This window comes from Bos indicus x Bos taurus, chromosome 19 (genome assembly GCF_003369695.1).
Source record: "Bos indicus x Bos taurus breed Angus x Brahman F1 hybrid chromosome 19, Bos_hybrid_MaternalHap_v2.0, whole genome shotgun sequence".
Classification (NCBI taxonomy): Eukaryota; Metazoa; Chordata; class Mammalia; order Artiodactyla; family Bovidae; genus Bos; species Bos indicus x Bos taurus.
The window spans coordinates 34046300-34068932 of record NC_040094.1 but is presented as its reverse complement, the minus strand read 5'-3'; the positions used below and the strand labels follow the sequence as shown (position 1 = coordinate 34068932).

The 22633-nt window shown below is 44.6% G+C and overlaps 2 protein-coding genes across 3 annotated transcripts in view; both read left to right on the top strand.

The window, feature by feature from the left end:
- Window positions 1-631: 631 nt before the first annotated feature.
- LOC113877025 (Golgi apparatus membrane protein TVP23 homolog B) lies at window positions 632-10201 on the top strand. 2 transcript variants are annotated; one of them, XM_027516708.1, is made up of 7 exons: window positions 632-777; window positions 1433-1515; window positions 2724-2868; window positions 4976-5065; window positions 6249-6380; window positions 7638-7766; window positions 9044-10201. In XM_027516708.1, the coding sequence occupies exons 1-7, from the start codon at window positions 766-768 to the stop codon at window positions 9077-9079; spliced, it is 627 nt and encodes a 208-aa protein (XP_027372509.1). In that variant the 5' UTR covers window positions 632-765; the 3' UTR covers window positions 9080-10201. The 2 variants fall into 2 exon arrangements, with proteins under 2 accessions (XP_027372509.1, XP_027372510.1); XM_027516709.1 differs by lacking the exon at window positions 2724-2868 and having other exon boundaries at window positions 646-777.
- CDRT4 (CMT1A duplicated region transcript 4) overlaps window positions 1433-22633 on the top strand; it is a 73012-nt gene continuing 51811 nt past the window's right edge. The window contains exon 1 of the mRNA XM_027516711.1: window positions 1433-1515. The gene's annotated coding sequence lies outside the window, so the exon portion shown is untranslated. The remainder of the gene's footprint in view (window positions 1516-22633) is intronic.

Genomic DNA, 22633 nt, shown 5'->3' with positions numbered 1-22633 from the left:
GGATCTCCTTGCAGTCCAAGGGACTCTCAAGAGTCTTCTCCAACACCACAGTTCAAAAGCATCAATTCTTTGGCGCTCAGCTTTCTTCACAGTCCAACTCTTACATCCATACATGACTACTGGAAAAACCATAGCCTTGACTAGACGGACCTTTGTTGGCAAAGTAATGTCTCTGCTTTTCAATATGCTATCTAGGTTGGTCGTAACTTTCCTTCCAAGGAGTAAGTGTCTTTTAATTTCATGGCTGCAGTCACCATCTGCAGTGATTTTGGAGCCCCCCAAAATAAAGTCTGACACTGTTTCCATTGTTTTCCCATCTATTTCCCATGAAGTGATGGGCCCAGGTGCCATGATCTTCGTTTTCTGAATGTTGAGTTTTAAGCCAACTTTTTCACTCTCCTCTTTCACCTTCATCAAGAGGCTTTTTAGTTCCTCTTCACTTTCTCCCCGTTATGCTGCACGGTTAATTTCAGCTCCTGCGTGGGACCAGTCCGCGAGTCCCCGCCCACTCGCTAGTCCCGCCCCACCCCGAGTCGGCCCCGCCCCACCCTGAGTCGGCCCCGCCCCACCCCGAGTCGCCCAGTCCTCACGCTCGCCTCACCCCACTCGCTCCTCCCCGAGAGCCCGGATGCGGAAGTGGGGCCGGGTTTCCGCTGTTACTTCGGCTCCTCTTGGCTGGTGGAGTGCTTTCCGCGTCTGGTCCGTCCCTCCCCGAGGCTGCGGCGCTGACGTGGCTCCCGGAAGTGGCGCTGGCGCCTAGCCGTCATGTTGCAGCAGGTAAGGGGCTGTGGGCACCGGGAGAGGGTGGCGGCGGCTGGGCCTGCCGGGTGAGGGCCTGGAGGGGCCCGGCCTGCCGGGTTTGAAGGGGGCAGTAGCGAAGACGCCGAAAGTGGACGGGCGAGGGGAGGGGGCCGCTGCCCTGGACATGCGATTAGAGGAGTTGCCCTCCCGGGCCTAGCAGTGAAGTTTATGCCGTCGAAGCAGCGTTGGAGGTGATGGACGCTTGGTCCACTCCCGTGACCACATCTGCCCTCAGGGCGAATTACAGCCCTTACGTTTATATCTTCCTGTTTTTGGAAAAATTACACTTTTACTCAGATTATCGTAGGTGGTGTTTTCGTGTTGAGGGGTTACTGTGGTCGAGGCCACCGTCCTAGGCCCTGGGAAAGAGCTGCGAACAACGCGGAATGCTACCTGCCCTGAATGGGCGGGTGAATTGGCCTGCGCGTGGGGGGGGGGGGGGGGGGCGGGGGCGCGGAGACAGGATAAATTACAAGACGAACGGTGTTTTCACAGAGTGATAACAAAGCCAGGGTGAGCCCTGGGCTGTGAGTTCTAGGTGGCTGTGACCGTGTCTTTCCGTTGTCTTCCGTGTTGACTAGTGGAGGACGGAATTTCGTTTTGCCTCATGAATGTTTGCTTTTCCTATCAGGACAGTAATGACGACACTGAAGATGTTTCACTGTTTGACGCGGAAGAGGAGACAACTAACAGACCGAAAAAATCCAGAATCAGGTATGAGGACAAGTTGCAAGGGATGGGTTAGCGTCTGGTGCTGTTTCGTCTGTTGACTGGTGCCAGGACTGGGTTTCCGGGCAGAGTGGTTGTGACAGTGCTGGTGGAGATTGTGTACTGCCAGTTTGCTTTTCAGTCTGAGATGAGATGACATCTCACGTTTTCTCTGGGAATAATGGACATAGGGAATTTTACTCAGTACTTTTACTCAGATTTACTCAGATTTGAGTTTTCAAATCTGCAAAGCCAATTATTCGAACACTGGTGCTTTTAATTCTGACTCTTGTACCAAGGACACACAATTTTTTTAGATAGTTTCTAAAGATACATTACATTTGAGTTTATTGTGAAAATTTCAGTACTGTATCTTTTGTATCAGTTAATATGAAAACGTCAAGCCAAATTTTAGTTCCAAACTTAGTACTCTGTAAAGAAATAAACTTAATGAAATCAAACTCTACCTGAACCTTGAAAACATTACACCAAGTGAGAGATACCAGTGCAGAAGACCACATTTTATATGATTTCATTTATGCGGAATGTCCAGAACAGGCAAATCCATAGGGACCGAAAGTACATTAGTGGTTACTGAGGGCTGGAGGAGGGGTGAGATTGGGGTAAATGGGGGCATGACTGCCCACAGGTATAGGATTTCTTTTGGAGGCAGAGGGGGTGGGGGTATCATGAAAAAGTTCTAAAATTGATTGTGTGATAGTTGTACAATTCTCTGAATATACCAGAAATCACTGAATTATACCCTTTAAACAGGTGAATTGTATGGCATGTGGTTATATCTCAGTGATGCTGTTAATGAAACACCAACTCTGCCTGATGGGTATTTTGTCTTAATGCCTGAAGGGAATTCTGAGGGAGTGCTTTTTAGACAGGTGAAAATGGGAGTCGGTCCTAAGAGCATAGTGTCCCTTATTTCTCCAGCCTTGGTAAGGTTTCTTGTTACGTATCTTGTGAAAGTTTATAGTCAGTGAGGTGTAAAGTCGTGTTTATATAGTGTATTTTCTGTGACAGCAGGGCCTAGTCAAATAATGGGACTTAGGAAAAAAGAGAGCTACTCGGTTTGCTTCTTCCTCAAGTCACCTTTTATTTTGACAAGACTCTGCATGGTCCTGTGGCTGAAACATTTTCATCTACATCTGCAGTATCTGTCGTAAAATGTAATTGCATTTCTTTTGTTATGTTTTGGTTTTCAGACACCCAGTGGCATCATTTTTCCATTTATTCTTTCGAGTCAGTGCAATTATAGTCTATCTTCTCTGTGAATTGTTCAGCAGCAGCTTTATTGCCTGTATGGTGACAATTATCTTGTTGTTGTCATGTGACTTTTGGGCAGTCAAGGTAGGTTTGATTGTTTTTATTTAAAAATCATTTAATATGATGAGATTGAATGATGTATAAACAGTAAAAAAAAAAAAAAAAAAAGACACTGAGCATTTTCGATTGGGGTTAATTTATCTTTTTGTTACCTTAGGCCTCATCTGTGTAAAAGTGCCAGTTATGTCACAGTAGGTTACCGCTCTACTGACCTGTCTGTGTGTTATGTTAACCTGCATCAGCTTTAGAGTGAAACAAACAAAAATGCGACCAGCTGCTACAGACCACACACATACTGCTTCTGGTCCACACCATTGGTTTTGCTTCAGGGGTCACCTCTGGCTGTGCCATGTGTGATTTCTAGATAAGACACCAGGATAGCTTGACCACAGATAACTGAAGGAGTCCGCACCATTGCGAAGGCTCCCATGGGAGCTCCAGGACCGTGTTTCTTAGCCAGGGCCAATCCCCCCCACCCCAGCGGGCATTTGTTGTGTGTCACCGTCCAAAGACATTTTTGGTTGTCACAGCTTGGGGTGGGGGAGTGTGCTGTTGGCATCACGGTGGAGGCCAGGGATGCTGCTGGACATCTTACGGTGCATAGCCGGGACAGCCCCCCACGTCAGAGAACTATCTGGCCCCGAGCGTAGATAGTGCTGGGGCTGAGGAGCCATGTCGTAGGGGATACTGAGAAAGTAAGAAATGGACCCAGAGGCCAGGGTGGTGGAGCGGTAGTTGTATAGATAGAGGGGCGCGTGAGGAAGTCACTGTGGTCCAATATGAGATGTAGACTCCAGGATTAGGCATATGCGTATTCACTGTAAAACTTTTTTGTATATTTGGAAATTTTCAAATTTCGAATACAGGGGAAAAAAATGCAAAAACTAGTTTTACAATTTCAGAGATGTGTTTACTGATTCAAAAACCAATGAGGTGTTACAGGTCTACTCATGCCCACCAGCCCAGTCATTTTAGATCTTTTGATTCTTACAGATAATCAGAAGTGGTTGGCTTGGTGGTGGCCAGTTTCTGTAGGCCACAAAATGTAGAGAATAAAGATTACAAAGGTCTGGTTCCTGTAGGTACTTCTTTTGTACAGTCTTCTTTGGCTTGAATTTCTTTGAATTCCTTTTGTTGCTTTATGTCCTAAAGTGTTTACTGTATCCAGGTCATAGTTTTGTTTTGACGAATGTTTCTTTTTGTTGTTCATGTTATTTCTGCCTAGCCAGATAGAACACTACCTTTTGACTTTTAGTCAGTTCTTCCTGGTAATTTCTAAAAATTAAATAATTAGAACCTTGTGGGTTTAGAGTTTTAAGAAATAGGGCCAGAATATATATTTTCTGATGAACTCTTTAAAAAAAAAAAAAAGGCTTAAAGAAAGTCACTCTTTGTGTGTGGCAGGATTACTTACAGATACACAAATAATTGAGATATGAAAATAAGTCAGGAATGGGGAAACCATTAAATGGACTGCTTACACAATACCAGAGACTGGGTGGTTCGCAAACAACAAGGATTTATTTTCCACATTCTGGAGGCTGGAAATCCAGGTACAGGGTACCAGCGTGGTCAGCTTCTGGCGAGGGCCCTCCTCTGCGTTCTAGACTGCTCACCTCTTAAACAGCTGAGAGCAGAGAGAGAGGATAGAAACTCTCTTGCCTCTAAGGGGGACACTAATCCCTTCTGCACAGGCTCCCCGCTCTTGACCTTATCTCACCCTCATCACCTCCCTCAGGCTTTTTCCTGACACCATCACTGGGCGATGCTGTGGGGCTAGACTTTCAGCATATGAATTTGAGGGGACTCAGTATTCAGTCCAAAAGTAGGTCCCAGTGGCTAAAGAGTCGGGTTTAGAAACAGGGAACCAGAGAAAGGACGAGAGCTCACGAGGGGAAAGAAGGGTGATGTTTGTGGATGTGCCGACCCTATCACCTCTGTCCTGCTGGGCCTGCCATGGCCATTGTAGTTACTCTTTTGCCCAGGCCTCATATGTACTGGTCTTAATTGGGTGTTATGGATGGAAAGCTGATGATTTGTTGTTTGTGAAATATTACACTAAAATAGGATGTTAAAGTAGATGTGTCGGTGCTGTTTTTAAAATGTGTGTATATGTATTAATCTTCACCAGAATGTCACAGGTAGATTAATGGTTGGCCTGCGCTGGTGGAATCATATTGATGAAGATGGAAAAAGCCATTGGGTGTTTGAGTCCCGGAAGGTAAACAGCCTTTGGTGTTTTGGTTTTCTTGCATGTCATTTAATACATTTTGCGTAGATAATATTTGAATATTTAAGGATAAATTACCTATGCAGACGTAATCAACTCATAAAGAACTACCCCGGATCACTTGTGGGGCAGCACTAAACTAGATGGCCTTCTGAACGCCCCGTTTTCTCTGGCTGGCTCAGGCTGAAAACGGTGTGTCCAGGAAAGAATCATGAGAGAGGGCTTGGGCTCCGAGTGTATGCCGTGTGCCTGGCTGGCCCCTAGGGGCTGCTGCTGCTGCAGGATCTCTTCTGAGCCGCTTGGCTCTGTGGGCTGTGCCAGGGGTAACTGCCTCCAATGGCTCCCTCTTTCCCTCATGGTCCTCCTCCATTCGTGGGCAAGGAAGAAAGAGGATTGCAACTGCATATAAAATCTGAGTTGATGGAAGCAGTTTGCTCTTCAGGCTTTACCTTCAGAAGCCCTGGGGGACACTGGTCTGTTTGGGGTTTTTAGTCTGCTTCCCTGTAGTAGAATCAGCTTGGGCAGCAGAGGACAACATTCTTGGAGACAGCACAGGTTAAATCTCTCGCCTTCTGCTTGGAAGGGCCCTGACTAGTGCTTCTCAGAAAGCAGTGTTGTGCTCAGTGAGCCCTAGACCTTTATGTTATAAAACCCACCTGGGGAACAGCACACAGCCTTTTACATTCCTGGGTATTGCTAAGACGTGGTGGTCATTGTCAGGGTCCTGACCCCTGGACCCTGACTTGACATTTGAGTCTCCAGGATGACCATAGCCTTGATTTACTGAATCCTTACCATGAAGGTGTTGTTCAAGGGTTGATTATGAATAACCAGTGTAAGTGCAAGAGGCATGACTAGAAGTGCAAAAGGCATGACTAGAAGCCTATCAGAGGCCACCCTTACTGTGTTGGGTGATGACAGACTGTCCACTCTGCCTTGAAAATGAAACATTCTTGATTTAAAACAAAGCATGTTAAGACCAGTTCTAAAAATCACAGCGATGGTACATCTACTGTTTGAATGGGGCAGGGAGTAGGGGTTCAAAGTTGGGACTTGGGTTGTCTGTATTAATTTATTTAAATTTGAGGGTAAGGAGTTTTTCACTAAAAATGTTTTAACTTTTTGCCAATAAATAGCACAGAACCTCGGTTATTAAATCTGTGTTGTTTTGTAGGCCTCCCCTCAAGAGGGTAAAACCGTCTCTGAGGCTGAATCAAGGATCTTCTGGTTGGGACTCGTTGCCTGTCCCGTGCTGTGGGTGGTCTTTGCCTTCAGTGCCCTCTTCTCTTTCAGAGTAAAGTGGTTGGTGAGTGTCGGTGACCCACCCAGGTGGCCAGTGGGTAATCGCAATGGGTGACCACCAGTCTTAACAATAACATTAGGGTCCCGTCTCAAACAGGCAGCTTCATCCTGTATTTCCCAAGTTTGGGTTCTCAACTCGGCTTTCCTCTGAGCACCAGAAAACAGAGTCCTTTGAAAGACCCGTCTCACCAGTTCTCCAGGTGCCCAGCAGTGTGTTGACTTAGCCCATCTAAGTGATTACCACATTGGTAATCACAGTGCATTGATTACCACATTGATCCCATGACCTTGTCAGGTGTGGGTGGTCTGCATACTCCAGACATGCTTAGCTTAGTTTGGAACTAACAGTGGTCCTTCCTGAAAATGCTGGTGGTGACCTGTCCTGGTCATCTACTGCAACAGTCATTGTACCATCTCTCTCAATTTCTCTGGTTCAGGAGGTTGGAAGGGGCTTGTCTGGGAAGTCCTGGCTTGGAATCTTTTGTTTTTTTGATCGGACAGTGGCTGGGGGCTGGTATGGCCCCTCTCTATGAGGTCCCATGGCCTCCCACATGGACTTTGCACACAGCTAGTTGGGGCTTCCTCACAGCCTGGTGGCCTTGTGGCCTTGTGGCAGTAAGACTGCACTCGAGGCTCGCAGCTCCAGGTGAGAGTGCTGGAGCTCACACGCTGAGGTACCTGGTGCAGCTGTACCTGTCTGCTCCGGCTGCCCTGACAAAGTACCACAGACCAGGGGCTGACACGGCAGAACTGTGTTTTCTCCCAATCCTAAAGGTCTCTGTCTCTCTGGCTTATTGGCCGTCTTCTCCTTGTGTCTTTACGTGGTCCTCCCTCTGTTCTTGTCAGTGTCCTAATCTCCTCTGCTTATAAGGACATCAGTCATGTGGGATTAGGGTCTTGTTGATCTTTCTCTTGACCATTCTTTTGGAATTCTCAAGGGAGTAATTGATATTTGCACTCCTGGATCTCAGTTGCTTTTATATGTCTACTCACAGAACCATGGAAAACAGTAGGGAGAGAATGGCCCCGCCACTGCACCCCTGGGTCTGACACAGAGCTCGCATGTTGATGGCTGCTTGTTGGACAGTGCAGAGCTCATGGTGGATGAGTCTGTTCTGGAAGGGAGACAGGAGGAGTCTCTGCCACCCTTCACAAAGCTTCCTCCTCCTCTTTCGCGAGCTGGGCTCCATGTCTCATTGATGGCAGAGAGAATGGTCAGTCACCGTCAGGCCTGTAACTGTTGATTGTTGCCCTCTCCCAGGCGGTGGTTATCATGGGCGTGGTGCTGCAAGGGGCCAACCTGTATGGCTACATCAGGTGCAAAGTGGGCAGCAGGAAGAACCTAACCAGCATGGCCACCACGTACCTTGGGAGGCAGTTTTTAAGACAAGTAAGTGTTCTCTGGATGTGAGGATCATTTTGATGTGGTCAGTGACTAATGCAGTGATGATTTCTAACTCTTTTAGAGTTTAATTTCTATGAAATACTTGAAGTTTTTAAAGGGATATATTTAAGTATGAAATGATGATGGTCAAGTTATTTTAATTTGTCTTTGGAAGCTTTTAGGACATTCCAAAAATGTCAGTGTCCTGAAGTTATTTTAAAACCAGAGGGCTAAAATGTTCATTGACAATAAGTTTTTTTTTAGAAAAATTAGCTGAAGTTCAGTTGCTTTCCATTACTTCTGGTGGCAGTCTTGAAGAATGTATCTTATATGGTTTTAGGGTTTATAGTAAGAGCAAGTTAGAAACATAAGACCATATCATTAAAGATTATTTTATTACTGTAGTTTCTGGATGTGAAGGTTTCAGTTAGAGTTTTCAGTGGGATCAGTAGTATTCTCAGGTAAAAATAGTTGCTGGTAAAATCTTTAGGAAATTGATTAGGTCTTTGTGTGAGTGACGCCTCACGTTTGCATTTGTGCAGTAGTTTGGGCAGGTAATGATGCACGGGACAGTTAACATGTTTTCAACCTTGGCCCTGCATCAGGATAGCCTGGAGGGCTAGAACACAGATCTCAGGGTCCTACCCCCGAAGTTTCTTACTTACTTGATAACCTGAGGCCAGGTCTCACCAGTTGCATGTTTACAGGTTCCTAGGTGGTGCTGATGTTGCTGGTCCAGAGATTACCTTTGTGACCTAGGCCCTGAGAGGCTAAGTGATTCAAAGTGAGGGTTTAACCCAGCTCTCCTCTCTTGAAATTCGTTGCTCTTTCCTGTATGGTTTCTCTTGTAGAAAAGTTAAGAAGTGAGGAAAGCAAGGACTCTTGCAGGGCCATGACTCATCTTGAGGGCTTTGGCAGAGTCCTAGTATACTTTTGCTGGGTGAAGTCCACCTTATGGTAGTTTTCAAGTGCGCGCTCAATAGGTTTTTCCCTTCAGATTTTGAACCTTGAGCTTGACGTACATGGACAGGGTCAATAGACTTACATGGCAGCCAGTGATGCTCTGCTCCAGTGAGACTGCTTGCTGGACATCCGGGTGGACTCACTGCTTTACTTTTCCAGCGTGACAGTAATTTTTAACATAATCGGGCCATGTAGTAACTGCATCTGCTGACAAATACGAAATGTTTTCCTAGTGCTTTGAATCTGGTGTTTTATGTAAAATAGCTTTTCTTTATTTTGTAAATCACTTTTGGCATTAAGGAATTGTTTCTCTGTTGCAGACCACCGGCGACACTCAGACCTCCTCAGGAGAGTGAAAGCCTGCGTGCTTTTTTCAAGGGGAACCGCCCAGGGTGGGTCTTGACTGAACCTTCAGAACTCAGAAGCTATTGCAAAGAGGAGTGTGGGGTTTGTTTTTCCATTTAAAAATTTACTTTAAGAAAAAGGAAAAGTAGTTTTCATATTGTCTTCTTTCTAGCACTTGGGCCTTGAAGGTGTGGTATGGCTAGAAACATTGTCAGCATTTGGTTTATGGTATGTCTGTCCATAGTCTTGTGAGATCCCTGTGTGTTAAGTTAAAGTGTCTGTGTTCACATCCATGTAAATGGAGACCTTTGCATCTCGGTCCATAGAACACAGAAGGATGTTCTTAGTCGATCTCAAAACTCTCTGTGTTTACGTACTGTTTCTGTAGATTATTTTAGAAGTTTTTGCTTCCATGGTAAGAGTGAGCACTTTGGCTAATGTATACGTTAGGAATAATGGTTAATTTTACACTTAATATATACTTTCATGGTGAAACTTCTTATCCTAGGCATTCACAGGCAGGTAAACACCACACTTGGGCTGTTGATGTTAACTAGTTTCTAAAATTTGGTTTATTGATGAGTCTTGTACTTAAGACCCAGTTAACATAACAGGAACATTCATAGTGTATTTTCATGGGATTCCTAGGGATTGCTGCTGTTCTATTTATTTTTGGGGGAGAATAGCCAGATTTTACTTTGAAGCCCCCAGAAGCTTTTCAGTGGTCCTCGGCCTAATGAAGTCTTTCTCCACTAAAAGAGTATTATTCTTATGTAATAGTGAGAATAATTATTTCGATACTTGGCATTGTAAATGCCTAAAAGACGTTTTATTTTGCGAATCTATTTTTTTGTCTTGCTGTAATGGGGATATTGTAAATCATGCATTTGTATTAACGGTATTTCTTAAAACAACATATGTAACAATCTGCAAAATACTGTAGGCGTCTGTGAATTCTGTTGTAGGTACTGTAAACTTTGTTTTAATCAATGGGTTATTTTGTGACTGTATTTATACATTGTTAAAAATTTTTTGAAGATGTTTTGTTTAATTGAATGCGTGTCTTTATTGGAGTGAGAGCTTTGAAGGTGCATAACTTTATATTTGTATAAAACTCTACTGTTTACAAAGCACTGTGACGTTTGTGATCTCATTTGATCCTCATGGCAAACCTGTTCTGTGTGACACCAGTGTATTGGTGACAGAGGGGGACCTCAGGTCACTGAGTGACTTGTCCAAGGAGCCACGGATTACAGGAAGACCCATCAGACACGTCTCTGATGTTTGAGGAATCTTTGTCTCTAAAGGTCCTTTCCTTTCTTATGAATCATTAACTAACTAAGTCATTAATTTATACTCATCTGGTGAGGAAAGTGAACGCTGTGTAGAGACATGTTTTTATTGAACCTGAAAGATCCGACGTCAGTCTGTTGAGTTGGGAGTCTAGCAGGAGACCCAGTGGTGTCATTCTCGAGGCAGCTGTTGTTATTTGAGGCTGCGATCCTAAACCAGACTGAATTTGGGAACGTACATGTGGCAGCACCTGCTGTTTGCTGCTGTTTATCCCCCACTATTAGCTTTTCCCTTCTACTCATTTCCCATTTATTAGCCAGAACATGGCAACAAAGACAGTGTTTCCCAGATTTTTCTGCCGTTTCATGGCTGCACTTCCAGGAAGTGTCCTTAGAAGGATGGCATGCCTGTCTCTTCTCCTTTCCACCCCTGTTAGCTGAAACGTACGTGGAACAGATGGTGCTTGAATAGTTGTTGTGGTCAATGGGGTGGAAGCCTCGTCTTGTGAACAGCAATGAGTTCCCTCTGGTGGGGACAGTAGCCCTGAAGTGCCCCTCTGAATTTTTAAGCGAGAAACAGACTTCTCTCTTTTTCAAGTGTTACTACTGTTTTCCTGTTGCTGCAGCCTAACTGAATTCTTATCAGTCCGTATTTTTAGCTTCCCCCACAGTTTCTGTTAGTGTGGAGTTTGAGATGTAGGAGTTCAGCAGACACACGTTTGCTCTTTCCACTGTGAGGTATTTAAGCTAACAAGTTCAGCCCTTCCAGATGCTGTTGTTGCATAAAAATTCGCCCCGAAACCAAGCCTTGCAGAGCATCATTTCATGGCACTTACACAAGCTGGGGATCAGGGGTCTGGGTGAAGCCCGTCAGAGACAGCTTTTCTCTGCTGCACAGTCTAGGCTCAGCTGAGAGGTTTGAAGGCCGGGGTTTGCATGCTCTCCAGGAGGCAGGAAGCATCTAGGGGTGTCTTCTTGGGTCTGGAAGCTGATGCTGGCTGTCAGCTGGACCGAAGCCAGGTTGCAGTTAGAACACCTACATTTGCAACCTCTGGGTTGTCTGTGGAGGCTCATCTGGGGTTGTCTTCACAGCCTGGCCGCTGGGGTCTCAGACAGGCTTCCCTAGGGAGCCAGAGAAGTGCGTGACGTTCTATGACTAGCCTCGGGATTCACGTAGTGTTGCTTCTGCCACACTCTGGTTGAAGCAGCCACAAAGTCCTCCTGCGTTCACGGAGAGGGGACATAGCAACCATCTTTGGAAGGTAAAAATCTGCCCCCCCCGCACTTTAATCGTTTCAAGACTGAAAGCTAGTTGGAAGAGACTGTGGGGTGCAAATATTGCTTTCCCTTTTGTCTTGCTTGGTCAGCCTTGAGCACAAGTGAGTTGGCTGACCGGTGCAGTTAACATGAAAGCAGCATTGCATTCCCCAGCCCCCGTGTACCTGTTCCCTGACCCACACCTTTGAAAGCTGTGTGTTGTGCAGAGCTTACGGCACAGTAAGTCCACCGAGGTGTCGATACTATCATCCATCAAATTAGTAAAACTCTTTAGAGCTCATTCAGAGTTCTTTTATGTCTATTAACCTCATTTGATTCTCCCTCTGTAACCTCGAGAGGGAGGTGAGACCGTGAAAACCTCGTGTTACTGACGGTTGCATGTAGTAGAGACAAATGATGTTCCCCTGCTATTGCTTTTGTTCTCCTCTGCTTCTCAGCAGCCCCCTATTTAACAGAAGCCAGGGGGTCAGTTGTGGCCCATGTGATGCAAGTGAAGGTGTGACCTGTGTCACTTCTGGGTGAGGAACGTACAGCGGATGTGGGCTTCTCCAATCTTCTTCCCTTCCGAGGCAGCCAGGGGTGCTCGAAGTCGTACCTCGGCCAGCCAGGTCTCTGGGGGGCTTGTCGAGCAGACTCTCCCACCTGCTGCCATCAGACGAATGGTGTGAGTGAGGAGTAAACTCCTGGTGGAGCCACTTGATCTCCTGGTGAATTTGTTTCCATAACAACACAACACAGTAGCCTGTTCTGATGAATACAGGTACACAACTGACAAGTAATACTCAGAAAACTTTTAAGTCCCAGTTTGCTGTTGGATTCTGGTCCCTTGGTGCAGGGTTGCCAGTTCTGGTCATAGCAGACAGGTGAAGTCAACCAGGTGAAAACTCAAGCAGGAGAGTCCACCTGCATCTGAATGAACCGGAAGTGCCTCGTTTCCAGCATTGCTTGCCCCCTTAGGTGTGTGGTCCCTGTGTGGCTAGGGTTTTCAGTTTTTCAAGAGAAATGGAAAATTTGGATGCTTGTATGAAATCTAGTCTTTTAATGCTTGTAAATTAAATGTTAAAAGGGGAAAAGAGAACACATGAAGGCAAACAGTTTGTTTGCAGGTCAAGTTCGGCTGTGCTAACTTTTGCTGTTGTGTGATCATGTTCACACTAGTGGGACTCTCTCTTCTGAGTCTTGAGTCAAAGCTGAGTGTCTGTAATGAGCACAGCTGCTCGGCCATCACCCACTCGGCCCTAACCACCGATTTCCGAGGAGCCCCCAAGCCACTGTTTGCAAACCACTGCTAGGAATGTGAAGCCAAAGTCTGCGTGGTTTTGAGGAACACGTTCTCAAATCATGTGTCAGATACATTTTCAATTAAAAACAAAGTCAAAATAATAAGTTCTTGTGAGAAGCAGGAACCATTCTTTCTATCGTTTTTATTGTTATTCTAGAAGGAAAAGAGCAAGCCTATCGTTTCCTGAAGAAGTGAAATGTACCAAGGAAAGGGGTAATCTAACCTTTACCCACTTTTAATTCATGAAGAAATAATAATTAAAGTACTATGGTCAGAAAATCAAATAGTACCGAAGGGCTACAAAGAAATGCAAGTCTTGCCCACTCTCAGTTCTGCTATCAAGTAGTAGACATCTTTATCTGCGGCAGTTTTTGTATTTGGGGGTATTTACCTCCACACTGAATAAAATGCTTGTTGTTTTTACAGTGTTTCTTGACTTAACAACTGTCTATATTAGCTTTTGGCTTCCCACTATGAAAAATGAAGATTTAACTCAAACCCCTCAGGTGGTGCTAGTGGTAAAGAGCCTGCCTGCCACAGTCCCTGGAGGAGGTCATGGCAGCCCACTCCAGCATTCTTGCCTGGAGAATCCCATGGACGTAGGGTCACACAGAGTCAGACGCTACTGAAGTGACTTAGTGCACAGTATGTACCCCCCTCATAGTTTGAGCACTTTTCCCCCAGTTGTTTATAAAATCACAGGCTTAACGTAAACCTCCATTTGTTAACTCCTTCAGTTGTCCGAAGGTAAAGTTAGTTTTCTCTTTTTGTTAGTAATTTGTTCAACTGCAAATAACAGAAATAATAGTGGCTTATTATATTATAAATAATACTGGCTAAAAAAAAAAGTGTATGGCTTTCTACAAAAGAGGTTTAAAAGTGGGCACATGGTGGTGTTGATGCACTTACTAAACAGTTCTCAGAAAGCTGGTTTTTGTCCCCATGCTCATTGTCTCAGGGTCACAAGACGGCTGTCACAGCTGAAGATGACTCATCTGTTTATGAGCAAGGAAGGAGAAGGGAGGTTCCGGTCCTGTCTGTCCTCTTCTATCAGAAAATCAAAAGCTTTCTCAGCAATCACAGTAGGGTTTTGCTTCTGCTTACATCTCATTGGCCAGAGTGGTGTCACTCAGGTGTGTAAAGTCTGGAAAAGCAGGTAGGTAGGTGGACATTGCTGCCTTGAGTAAAAGTGAGGGCTTCCCTGGTGGCTCAGACAGTAAAGAATCTGCTTGCAATGCAGGAAACTCAGGTTCAATCCCTGGGTCAGGAAGATTCCCCTGGAGAAGGAAATGGAAACCCATTCCAGTATTCTTGCCTGGAGAAGTCCATGGACAGAGGAACCTGGTGGGCTACAGTCCATGGGGTTGCAAAGAATTGGACATGATTGAGCGACTAACACTTTCAAAGGAGAAAGGGACATTGGGTAGGGAACTGGCAGTGCCCACCAGTTCTCATGGGGGCTTTATGTAGGGGACACTGATGCTGTCAGCATTGCTTCTACAATAAATAAGTAGGTGGGCATGTTGCTCCATTGAATCTGGACAGCTTTTTAAATGCCAGCTTTTGCTGCAAAGCTATTGAAGCACAACTTGGTGAGGTCTGTGAGGGCGTAGGCTGGTGTGCTCTTACATACGTATTCTTACTTTGGTGTGATTTGGGGGTTGGATTTAGAATATTCAGAGCCTACTCCCTCAAGAGTTCTCTCCAGGTGGTGCCATCCCCAGGGGAGGGTGTTTTTGTAAATACATTAACCATTGGCTTGCACAATGATGGGTTATTTCATGGATAGAGAACAGTTCTGTACAACCCCAAGTTGTCTGGCATCTCTATAGCTTCCATATGTCCCAGGAAAATTAGGTACATGCAAATCCTCCTTTAAAAAGAAGGGAAAAGCAACCCCTGACAGCTGTCAGTTGGAGGCTGACCTGGCCCTGCCCACTAGACTATGGGGTTCTCCTTGAGCATAGGTAGTCCTCTATGACACTGACATCTGACAGAGTCATTCTGTGGCCCTGAGAGAGTAAGACAAAAATGTGGACCCTGTGTAATCGTGTTGGAGCGTAGAAACAACCTTTTGAATTGCAAGTTAGAGTCACTGCCGCAGCATTCGTCTGCTTTGTTGCGGCCACACTTACAGGAATTATATGTGTATTTGCAGCACCTGACTGCCACATGCATGTGTAGGGTCTGCATGTCCAGGAAAGACCTGAAAAGGCGCTAATCTCTCACCTCTAGACTGTCTTGAGGTTCTACACAAACAGGAAATAAAAGCTTAGGTAGAGTTGTAAATTACTAGTGTTACGTGCCCCAGTACACGTGAGCCCTTCAGCAAAAGGCTTACTTCAGATGCCTAAGGAAATCTCTGATTATTAGCTGAAGATGAACCTAGCTGAGTAGAGATTTCAGTGACTACACATGACAAAGAATACTACAGATGCTCAGAGTTAGTTCTGAAAAGTTACTGAAAGAAGCTGCAACCTCCACCACAACAAGCATTAAAGGAAAGAGGAAACAAATCTGATTTCCAGAGTTGTCTCCTTATATTGCTGAAATTGTCCAGTTTTCAACAACAAAAAAAATGGTAAGACACACAAAGAAACAAAGTATGGCTCATACACAGGAAAAAAATTCAACAGACACCTTGTCCAGACTTGAAATCAGCTGTCGTGTATGTTCAAAGAGCTAAAAGAGGCTGTGGGCAAAGGACTGAAAGAAATTAGGGAAATGATCTATGAACAAAATGTGAATATCAGCAAAGATAAAAATTATAAAAAGGAACCAAATAGAAACTTTGGAACTGAAAGTATGGTAACTGACATTAGAAATTCAGTGGAGAAGTTAAACAGATGAAAGAACAATTGAAAACAGGACAATTGAAATATTGCAGTTAGAGGAACAGAAAGAAGAGTGAAGAACAGTGAACACAGCCTGTAGACCTCAAACATACACCCTAGGGGAGTTCCAGGAGAAAGGTGAATATTTGAGGAATTAATGGCTGCAAACTTCTCAAATTTCATGAAAGATTTTGGGGAAAAAAAAAAAACCAATCCACATTGATCTGTACTTCCAAGAAGTGCCATGAATTCTAAGTAGGATAAATTTAAAGAGGCCCACATCTAAATACATTCATAGTTGAATTGTCAAAAGCCAATGCCAGAGAATATTAAAAGCAGCAAGGGAAAACAATATACCACATGTAAAGGATGCTCAGTGAACTTAAAAGCTTGCTTCTTGTCAAAACCATGAGGTCAGATGACACTTTCAAAACAGACTTTAAGACAAAATGAATTGTTACAAGAGACAAGGACATTACATATTGAAAAAAAAAGGTCAATCCATCAGGAAGACGTGACAATTATGAACATATATGCAGTTGGTATCAGAGCTCCAAAATGCATGAAGCGAAAGCTGAGAGGATTGAAGGGAGGAATAGAAAACTCAATAATCATTATTACTGATGGTTCACTATTAATAATTTAATGATCAAGTGAGATGATCCATGTAAAATATTCAGCATAGTCCCAAATACTCAGCTGTCCATAATGGAGACTCAGAAAGGAAAACAGTTGCTTAGCTAGTTGAAAGTAGAGAAGTCAGGAGGCCTAACCCCTAGTTGAGTGACTTCTATATGGTTTGGATTCCCATTCAGGATGCGGCATGGAGAATTCAAATGGACAAAAGCCATCAGTTGCAGGGATTTTTTTTCTATATTCTGTAATTTATTATACTATTGATACATGATTCCATATTATAACATAAGGAAGATACTGTAATAGAACTGTACTGTATATATCCAAATTTTTTTTTTTAATTTTAATTGGAGGCTTATTACTTTACAGAATTGTGGTGGTTTTTGCCATACATTCACATAAATCAGCCATGGGTGTACATGTGTTCCCCATCCTGATCCTCCCTCCCACCTCCCTCCCCATCCCATCCCTCAGGGTCACCCCAGTGCCCTGAGCACCCTGCCTCATGCATCGAACCTGGACTGGCGATCTATTTTACATATAATATACATGATTATATACAAGTTTCAATGCTATTCTCTCAAATCATCCCACCTTCACCTTCTCCCACAGAGTCCAACAGTTTGTTCTTTACATCTGTGTCTCTTTCACTGTCTCGCATATAGGGTCATCGTTACCATCTTTCTAAATTCCATATGTATGCATTAGTATACTGTATTGGTGTTTTTCTTTCTGGCTTACTTCACTCTGTATAATAGGCTCCAGTTTCATCCACCTCATTAGAACTGATTCAAATGTATTCTCTTTAATGGCTGAGTAATACTCCATTGTGTATATGTACCACAGGTTTCTTATCCATTCGTCTGCCGATGGACATCTAGGTTGCTTCCATGTCCTGACTATTATAAACAGTGCTGCAGTGAACATTGGGGTACATGTATCTCTTTCAATTCTGGTTTCCTTGGTGTGTATGCCCAGCAGTGGGATTGCTGGGTCATAAGGCAGTTCTGTTTCCAGTTTTAAGGAATCTCCACACTGTTCTCCATAGTGGCTGTACTAGTTTGCATTCCCACCAACAGTGTAAGAGGGTTCCTTTTTCTCCGCACCTTCTCCAACATTTATTGCTTGTAGACTTTTGAATCGCAGCCATTCTGACTGGCGTGAGATGATACCTCATTGTGGTTTTGATTTGCATTTCTCTGATAATGAGTGATGTTGAGCATCTTTTCATGTGTTTGTTAGCCATTTGTATGTCTTTTTTTGAGAAATGTCTGTTTAGTTCTTTGGCCCATTTTTTGATTGAGTCGCTTATTTTTCTGGAATTGAGCTACAGGAGTTGCTTGTATATTTTTGAGATTAATTCTTTGTCAGTTTCATTTGCTATTATTTTCTCCCATTCTGAAGGCTGTATTTTCACCTTGCTTATAGTTTCCTTCATTGTGCAAAAGCTTTTAAGTTTAATTAGGTCCCATTTGTTTATTTTTGCTTTTATTTCCATTACTCTGGGAGGTGGGTCATAGAGAATCCTGCTATGATTTGTGTCAGAGAGTGTTTTGCCTATGTTTTCCTCTAGGAGTTATAGTTTCTGGTCTTATATTTAGATCTTTAATCCATTTTGAGTTTATTTTTGTGTATGGTGTTAGAGTGTTTTGGATGTGAGGGCGATTTGGTTGCGACATCTGTCACCCCATTGATCGCCAGGGTTGATTTGGCTGATCTGGCTGGCTAGGCGGGTGTCCCCTTTCTCCCTCACCGCTCCATGTGCGTCCCTCCCAAAGCTGTGCACCTGGTCGAAGAGGATGACCGTCCTCCATAGAGGAGGACTGGTCTTCGGTTAAGAGTGTATGAGTAGCTGTGCTTCCCTGTGAGAACCTCCAAACAAGCTTTCAAGGAAAGATTCTTTTGCAGGCTGATTCTTCTATTTTGCATTTTGCTTAGACCAAGTTAGAGATTGTAAGATAAGCTGGTAACTTACTATAGTGTTTATTTACAGCTTATATTTAGAACACATCTTATTATTTGTGTTTTTCAGATAGTCATTGAAATCCAGCAATGCTATGGACCGTGTTCATGGTGAACATTTCTTTTAGGGTATTGCCTTTCTCTGCACGCCCTTTTCCTCTTTTGCTTGTAACTTTTGCAGGGTCCACTAGATGGCAGTACATCAACGTAAAATGCAAAGAAAAGAGCCAGACTGGAGCATCTTGTTTACTTGGTTTGGTGAGAAATAATAGTTTTCCTGGAAAATTAGCCTGCAAGTAGTGAGTTAGGACTAAATCCATGTTTCCTGTTGTGAAATTAATTAAAACCAGTGCCTATGAATGAGTAGATGCTGAATGAATGAGTACAATTATTTAGTACTTACAGTGTACCAGACACCGAGTTAGGTACTACATACATGATATATGTCTGCTTTCCTCACATCACCAACCCCCTTTCCCCCAGTTGAACAATACAACTAGAGCATCTTGTTTACTTGGTTTGGTGGGAAATAATAGTTTCCCACCAAACAGGTGAAGCCAGGACTGGTCAAGTGTCAGGGGAAGGTGATGAGTTTGAATCTAAGATATGTTTGGTTTGAAGCCAGTGTTTACATCCAGGTACCAGAATGCAACGGAACAATGGATTTCCATTAGGACTGGGCAAAAGCTATGAATTTATGAGGCCTCTCTGCAGAGCAGAGTTGAAGCCATAACAATGGATGGGCTGCCTTTGGCAAACGTGCCTGTTGAAGGACAAACAGCTGTGGGACTTCCTGGCCATTGGGTGGCTAAGAATCTGCCTTCCAATGCAGGGGATGCAGGTTTGATCCCTGGTCAGGGAACTGAGATTCCACATGTGGGGCAAATAAGCCCAGAGCTTCAGGTACTGAGCCCACGCACTCTGGAGCCTTGAAGCCACAGCTAGAGAGAAGCCTGCACACTGCAGTGAAGACCCCATGTGTCGCAACTAAGACCTGACACAGCCGGATAAATAAATATGAAAAGAAAGAACAGCTGAAGTGTAATTCCCAAGCAGAAGGTGATTCAGCAGAGGGCTAAGGGAACATGCACTGGAGGCAGACAGTCCTGAGTGTAAAGCCTGGCTTTGTCCTTCCTGGTGGTGTGTTCTCAAGCAAGGTAAGAACCTCTTTGACCCCTTGCAATAACCTCCAGAGGGAGATACTCTCACCATTTTACAGATAAGAAAACTGAGGCCTGCAGAATGTAGGAATTCACCCAAGTTCATGGTGCATCTGGTACATGATGGTGCCAAGACTCGGATCTGGCAAGTCTGACTGAGGCTTAACTTACACTGCCAGGTACCATGTGTGATGCTTCCCCAATCACAGCGCATAGGACACTGCCTGGTAATTCCTTGTGTATGTTTCCATCTCCTTGTATCAGTCAGAGAAACAGACCAGTAGGAGATATAAACGTGAGCTTCTCAGGTGGCACTAGTGGTAAAGAACCTGTCTGTCAATGCAGGAGAGATAAGAGACGCAGTTTCCATCCCCTGGAGGAGGAGATGGCAACCCATTCCTGTATTCTTGCCTGGAGAATCCCACGGACAGAGGAACTTGGTGGGCTGCCGTCTTTGGGGTCACAAAGAGTCGGAAACGACTTGAGTGACTAAGCTCACACACACATTCTATGCTGAAGACCTAACCACTGTGACTGTTTGGAGGCAGAGCTTTTAGGAGGTAACTAAGGTTAAATGAGGCAGGATGGGTCCTTATAAGTGGCCTTATAATAACAGGAAGAGATCACTCCCTGTGCCCATGCCGAGGAAAGGCCATGTGAGGACACAGAGAAAGTGGCTGTCTGCAGGTCCAGCTGAATCCGTTGGCACTCTAATCTTGGGCTTCCATCCTCCCAGAACTGTGAGAGGTGAACTTCTGTTAGCTTAAGCCACCTTGTCTATGCTGTTTTGTTACGGCAGCCCAAGCTGACTGCTACAGTCCTAACCGGAATGAACTGTAGTATTTTAAAGCTTGTCTCATAGAGGATGTGAAATGAGCCAAAGAAGCATAAAGGAAGGAAACACTAATTTTCATGAAGGCTTTTCTGGCTCCAGGAACAAAATAGAAGCTCTTTCTGCATCTAATTGGGTCCCGCCCTGTCAGTGTCCAAATTCCTGCCTTGTGGTGCGGGGCCTCATCACTTTTTGTTGTTGAAACTCACTTTATTTTTAAAAAGTCTTGAACAATAAGTTATAATTATTTCCCCTTTTTATATCTCCATCACTTTTAATCTTGCTAATCCCTTCAAGGGCTTCCCAGGTGGCTTAATGGTAAAGAATCCACCTGCCGATGCAGGGGACGTGGGCTTGATTCCCGGGTCGGGAAGATCCCCTGGAGAAGGAAATGGCAACACACTCCAGTATTCTTGCCTGAGAAATTCCATTGTCAGAGGAGCCTGGCAGGCTATACAGTCTCAGGGTTTGCAAAGAGTCGGACACAACTTCGTGACTAAACAACAACAATCCTTTCAAGCCTGGTTTCCTTGTCTGAAAAACTCGGATAATAAAACCCACCTCACAGAATTGTGGGAATTAAATGATAACTTATGTGCCAGCACCCGGTCATACATAGGATTGATTTAGACATGCTCCTGGACCAGGCATTCTCCCACATCACTGGTGGGACTCTCAACTGGATGAATGTCTAAAAATGCTCAGAAATAACTATTGTTGTTTTGTAGTTCAGTCGCAAGTTGTGTCTGATTGCCCGTGACCCCATGGACTGCAGCACATCAGGCTTCCCTGTCCTTCACTATCTCCCAGAGTTTGCTCAGACTCATGTCCATTGAGTTGGTGATGCCATCCAACCATTTTATCTTCTGTTACCCCCTTCTCCTGCCCACTCTTTCCCAGCATCAGGGTCTTTTCCAATTAGTCAATTCTTTGCATCAGGTGGCCAAAGTACTGGAGCTTAAGCATCAGTCTTTTCAGTTAACATTCAGGGTTGGTTGGTTTCCTTTAGGATTGACTGTGCTGATCTAAACACAGACTGAACTACAAATACATGTTGTGGGGAACTTCCATGAAGTGGTAGCAAGGACTGGACTGAACCTCCCATTGTAAACAATGGGAAAGCTGAACAAGATACATAAAGTAACTTCCTCCGCTACCTTGGCATCGTACCACAAGTGGTGCACAATGGTGGTGCCTGAGAAAAGGGATAAAAATGAAGTGAGCCTTTTAGTTGCCTTGGATTTCCACCTGCAGGCAGTTTCTGATGCTGAGATGGGGAGGAGGAACCCAGAGAGAGGCAGGCAATCCCTCCCAGACTTTCCTGGTAGTCCAGTGGGTAAGAATCCACCTTTTAATGCAGGGGACAGTTTCCATCCCTGGTAGGGGAACCAAGATCCCACATGCTTCAGGGCAGCTAAGCCTGCATGCTCTGGAACCTGAGTGCTCTATCCCACATACTGCAACTAAGACCCGATGCAATCAAGAGGAAAAAAAAGCGCATATTGAGAAAATTAGAAAAAAGTCTCTGAAAAACCCACATGGTAAAAAATTCAAGTGCAAAGGAACAGAGCAGTTTCCCCTACACGTCATTGGCATTTATATTTTTATTTGATTTCTCATCTCTGTGCATTCCTTGTTGGAGGCAGAGACCACTGTCACGCGTCTCCCCCCATCCCCCATGACAAACCCTGTGGGTACCACATGTTTTCTCAATATCTGACTGTCCTCACGCGTAGACCCTTGGCCTGAAGAAGGGCTGGCAAATGTGCACCTATGTGCTGCCCACCTTCCTGGGCCCTGACAGACATCACTAGTCAAGCCTGGAGCACTTTCCCACTGAGCTTGGTTGTAGTCAGGGTTCTATTAATAGGTTATATTAATAGATGGTTGCTTCCAATTCACTAGCATTAGTGCTGACAGTATTTAACTGTTTGGCATCCTGGGCCTGAAGGAACGCTTAGGATTCAGAAAGGCACAGTAACATCCTGTCCCGGACATGGTCTAAGTTTTCTGCCAGCTGTCGTCTGCTTTCCAGTACGTGGTCATGGCTGGCATGCTGGCGGTCTGGCTGAGAGCCGGGTCGGGGGGAGACATTCTGAGGGGACTGAAGGCTTGGGATGCCTTGGGGCTGATGGAATGAAGAGGCTTTTGAGCTTGGCTGGGTTGCTGACAGTGTCCAGGGTTGCAACCACGGCGGATGGAAGTTGGGACTTGATCACAGCTCTGAACCCCTTGTTTTGGGGGTGGAGCCTGATGTGATGTTGGCCCCTGCTTTGGACTCTTAGTGCC